At 43.6% G+C, this 2,976-nt stretch overlaps 1 protein-coding gene across 3 annotated transcripts in view; it reads right to left on the reverse strand.

Moving 5' to 3' along the window:
* Positions 1-695, reverse strand: part of LOC101851656 (protein kinase C and casein kinase substrate in neurons protein 1) — a 23,703-nt gene extending 23,008 nt beyond the window's left edge. For 2 of the 3 annotated variants that reach the window (XM_035970853.1, XM_035970854.1), the window contains exon 1: positions 242-695. In XM_035970853.1, coding sequence (XP_035826746.1) covers positions 242-449 — 208 coding nt within the window. In that variant the 5' untranslated portion in view covers positions 450-695. The remainder of the gene's footprint in view (positions 1-241) is intronic. The other variant, XM_005102509.3, reaches the window with a different exon arrangement.
* Between the last annotated feature and the right edge of the window lie 2,281 nt (positions 696-2,976).

Here is a 2,976-nt window from a genome sequence, read left to right on the forward strand (position 1 = left end):
AAAAACAACTTAACACGTGAGAAGCAAAGAGTGTGCAATAGCGTCTTCATTATAGAGTATGTTTTTTTCCTATCAAATAAAACTTTTTACAACACTAACAACAAGATAGTGCATATGTGCGTGCGTGCGAGCATGCTTGCGCATGCGTGTGTGTGTGTGTGCATGAGCGCGTGTGTGTGGCGTGAGTGCGTGTGTGCGCGCGCGTGCGCGCGCGAGCATGTGGTGCATGGAGACTCATTACCTTTGTCCAGGAAATTGTTCCACTTCTTGGCCCACTCACTGAGCACGGCCGAGTACTTCTTCTCAATCTCGCTGCGCTCCTCGATGAGCCTCTTGAGGTGGTTGCACAGCTGGTAGCCGTTGTCGCAGCGCTTCACCGTGCGCATGTACTTGCCCACCTCCCAGAAGCTGTCGCTGCCCGACATGACAGCATCGTCGTTCACCGACATGGTGACTACTGTAGTTGTCGCTGTTGTTGTTGTTGTTGCTGTTGCTGTTGTTGTGGTTGAGCGATAGGTAGGTCCGAGAGGTCTCACGCGACACTAGGGAAGTGGTTATATTTTTTGTGGTGGAGATTACTGAGAAACGCCGTGATAAGGTCTTCCAACGACTAGATTGCAAATCTGTGAAATGAAAAAAAAAAGGAGATGTTATAAGTCGGGTGGTACATTGCTCAAAATTAGAATATTACGTAGGCCAACTGCTGCCTGCCCACTATGTGACTACCCCTCAGAGACACTGGAACATCATCTGTTCTTCTGTAGAAAACTGACTGATTTAAGGGGATGTTTTCTTCCCAAGCTACCCCACACATCTAATTGCCTCTACTCCTCAAGAAAAAAATCAGAACAAACATGCAACTATTACCGAATGGCATCATGCAGAAGAGTTAACGCTCAGATGCTACTGGATCGCCAACAACAACAACAAGTAGGCCAACTGTAAATAAATCTTTTCCTACAACTTTTGTTTTAGTAAGTTTTACTGCACTCACAACACAGATATGAATAGGTCATACAGTGCCAAAGACTAGAAGTGTTACTTGAGAGTAAAGTAAAAGTAAAGTTGTTCCCGCATCTGATCCCGACATTGGGGATTGCCCTGTTAGCGAGCGAGACAACTTCCCGGGCCTTCGGCATATTGTGGTAGGGTGGCTAGTTTGAGAGTTACTGGAGAGTAACAAACAAAAAAAAAACAAAAAAAGAGGAGAGATACGGACGATAGATATGTGACAGGAAAGAAGGAAAAAACCACACCACAGAAACCCGCCAACCATCCATGTTTTTTGCTTCCCTCACAAGAATGACACTTCAAAGTTTTCATTTAAATTTGAAGATAAGATATCCTAAGGAGCACAACATTTTAGGAATCTTTTGGGTACAGAGAAGCACTTTAGCAAGATAGAGGTCATTCTGAGTTGGGAAAGGCAGTGAGACAAATCGACAGATAAAACAGGAAGAGTAAAGCTGTAAAACATACCAGTGTGACCCTCCAACCTTCACAGTTGTTCGAGGTAAAAAGTTTTTTTGTTTAGTTTTAGAAAGGAGTTTTACGGCACTTGCAACTGCATAAGGTCATATGAGCGCCAGAAGATTAGAGGAGTTACAAGAGAGTAACAAACACAAAAAAGAAGAGACGATAGACGTTTGATAGGAAAGAAGAAGCAAACCACACCAGAGCAACCGCCAACCACCCACAAGTAGGGGATAAGAGCAGTCAAAAAGAAAAAAAAATGTATGAAGAGATGATCCATGTATTAAAGAACTAGGACGGACTCACCAGTGACAGCCCCTTCCAACCAGCCTCTAGCTTAATTCCCAAAATCCAACTAGAGGATGACTATATGATTTGCACTGCTTGGACGGAATAACAACAACATCCCAAAATAGAAATTCTGTAACAACCTCTGTGAGTACGGCATGAAAAGGGCGAGTTCGTATTAAATGGGATAGATAGGCAGTTGATAGTTGAAAGGGCTGGTGGGTGGGGGTGAGGTGGGGAGAGATGTGACAACCCACTCACAGTACAAGTGGACAGAAACACTCAAACCCCACACATTATCTATCTATCCATCTATATCTATCCATCCATCTCTTTATCTATCCATCTTTCTATCTGCCCATCCATCCACCCATGTCTATGTCTGTGTGTCTGTCTGTCCGCCTGCATATTTTAAAAAAAAAATTTTTTTTAGGGGGGGGGGGGGAAGGAGACACATACCAAATGTTAAGGACAGAGTAGGAAAGAATTTTTCTTTTAGAAAGAAAGAAAGAAAGAAAGAAAGAAAGAAAAAGAAGTGAGTCACAACCAGGAAGTATATTTTTAGTAAAAGTTTTACGGCACTTGCAACACAATAAGGTCATATTAAGTGCCGCGCCGAAGAATAGATGTGTTACAAGAGAATAACATACACAAAAAAAAAAAAAGGAGGATAGATAAGGACGATAGATGTTTGATAGGACCGAAGGAGCACACCACACCAGAGCACCCGCCAACCACCCACAAAGAGAAGAAGAAGAAAAAAAAAAAAAAGGATGTGAGTGACAACCAGGAAGTTTTACGCCACGCACGGCAATGTGTGCGTGTGCTATGTGGAGGAGGGGGGACAATTTAGGGCTGGGCCATAAGTCGCTTTCGCAAAATTCGGATAATATGTTAGTGCACCTCTTCGGCAATTAAATGCGTTATGAACCGTTTCAGCATGTGGGTCAGAACCACTTCTACAAACGGATTAGAACCACTCCAATAAATGGGTGCACCCACTTCGGCGAACGGGTTAGAAAAGAGAGTCTAAGAGTCTGAATTCGGATAATGTTTCATTTAGAATTATTCGGTTATACGGATACGTTATCCGGATTTTGCCCACCACTGGGGAACATGCGCCTAGGCGCGGCCAGCATCGTTATCTACCGACATTGACAAGCCCGGGCTAGGTACTTATCGAGGAGTTCGGGGAAGTGAGAAGAAGAAAAAGGG

Source organism: Aplysia californica, unplaced genomic scaffold (assembly GCF_000002075.1).
Source record: "Aplysia californica isolate F4 #8 unplaced genomic scaffold, AplCal3.0 scaffold00328, whole genome shotgun sequence".
NCBI lineage: Eukaryota > Metazoa > Mollusca > Gastropoda > Aplysiida > Aplysiidae > Aplysia > Aplysia californica.